The sequence below is a fragment of the Sinocyclocheilus rhinocerous genome, unplaced genomic scaffold (assembly GCF_001515625.1).
Source record: "Sinocyclocheilus rhinocerous isolate Xijiao unplaced genomic scaffold, SAMN03320098_v1.1 C36255190, whole genome shotgun sequence".
Taxonomy (NCBI): domain Eukaryota; kingdom Metazoa; phylum Chordata; class Actinopteri; order Cypriniformes; family Cyprinidae; genus Sinocyclocheilus; species Sinocyclocheilus rhinocerous.
In genome coordinates, this window is record NW_015777083.1 from 1 (window position 1) to 946 (window position 946).

Consider the following 946-nt stretch of genomic DNA (forward strand, 5'->3'; position numbering starts at 1 on the left):
AATAACCCAAGTTGGGTTGTTTTTAACCCAGCATTTTTTAGAGTGAAATTATTGTAAATCATTAGATTCAATCAGATTATGCAAGATGCATTACCTGTCAAGTGTTACCTTGTTTACTTAAAATGAATGCTGTGAACATGAGCAAAACAATAAAAAAAGCATTGAAAAGATTAAGTAAAAGAGCCATTAGCTCATACATACTGTCCCTCTGCATCTGTAACATTAACTAGGTCGGCTCCCCCCTCACTACAGAGCAGCATCCGCAGACATTCTGAGTGGCCGTTGGCAGCTGTCAACAAAAAACACTCAGCAACTTGTCAAAATCCCACAGAAAGATAAGATTCACAAGCCAATTTACACATACATGCTCTCTGTACCTGCAACATGAAGAGGGCCCCATTTGCTGCGGTGCTCTGTGAGCAGGCAAGATGCTGATTGGCAGAGAAGCAGCTCTACGCAGCGAGCATGTCCTCTTTGAGAGGCCACATACAGCACAGAGCGCCCCACCGGGTCACAGGCATCCACATACGCTCCAGACTCAATTAACACGGTGACACATTCCCAGTGACCCGACTCCACCTGACAGCAAAAGGAGAGTGGAAAAAGTCATTTCTTTTAATATCAGCTCATTATATATCTATTTTTGGACCAACAGGGGGCAGTTCTCTGCAGAATTACAGAATATCTGTTGATCTATATTGCTGCTGATTTTTATGTCTTGACATTTTGTACATACCGCCAAGTGTAGTGGGCTGATAGACCCGTTGCTCTCCTTGTCTCCTAGCGAGTTGAAGCACATTTCCAAAAGCTACAGAATCAAGAACAAAATATGAAGCATGTATCAAGTGTTGTACTGTAAGAAAATGTTAAAAATCACAGTGGATGATATTAAAGTGAAAGATCAATCTCACCAGCTCCAGGTTTTGTTTGTTGCCATGGGCTGCAG

General features: G+C 42.2%; 1 protein-coding gene across 1 annotated transcript; it reads right to left on the reverse strand.

The window, feature by feature from the left end:
• Positions 1 to 201: 201 nt before the first annotated feature.
• On the reverse strand, positions 202 to 940 carry LOC107735714 (serine/threonine-protein phosphatase 6 regulatory ankyrin repeat subunit C-like; the record flags this gene model as incomplete). The annotated part of the gene is made up of 4 exons (XM_016547308.1): positions 912 to 940; positions 737 to 808; positions 378 to 579; positions 202 to 289 (listed from the first exon to the last, which is right to left on the reverse strand). Coding segments are annotated over exons 2-4 (353 nt in total), but the record flags the coding sequence as incomplete, so codon positions are not given.
• Positions 941 to 946: the final 6 nt, after the last annotated feature.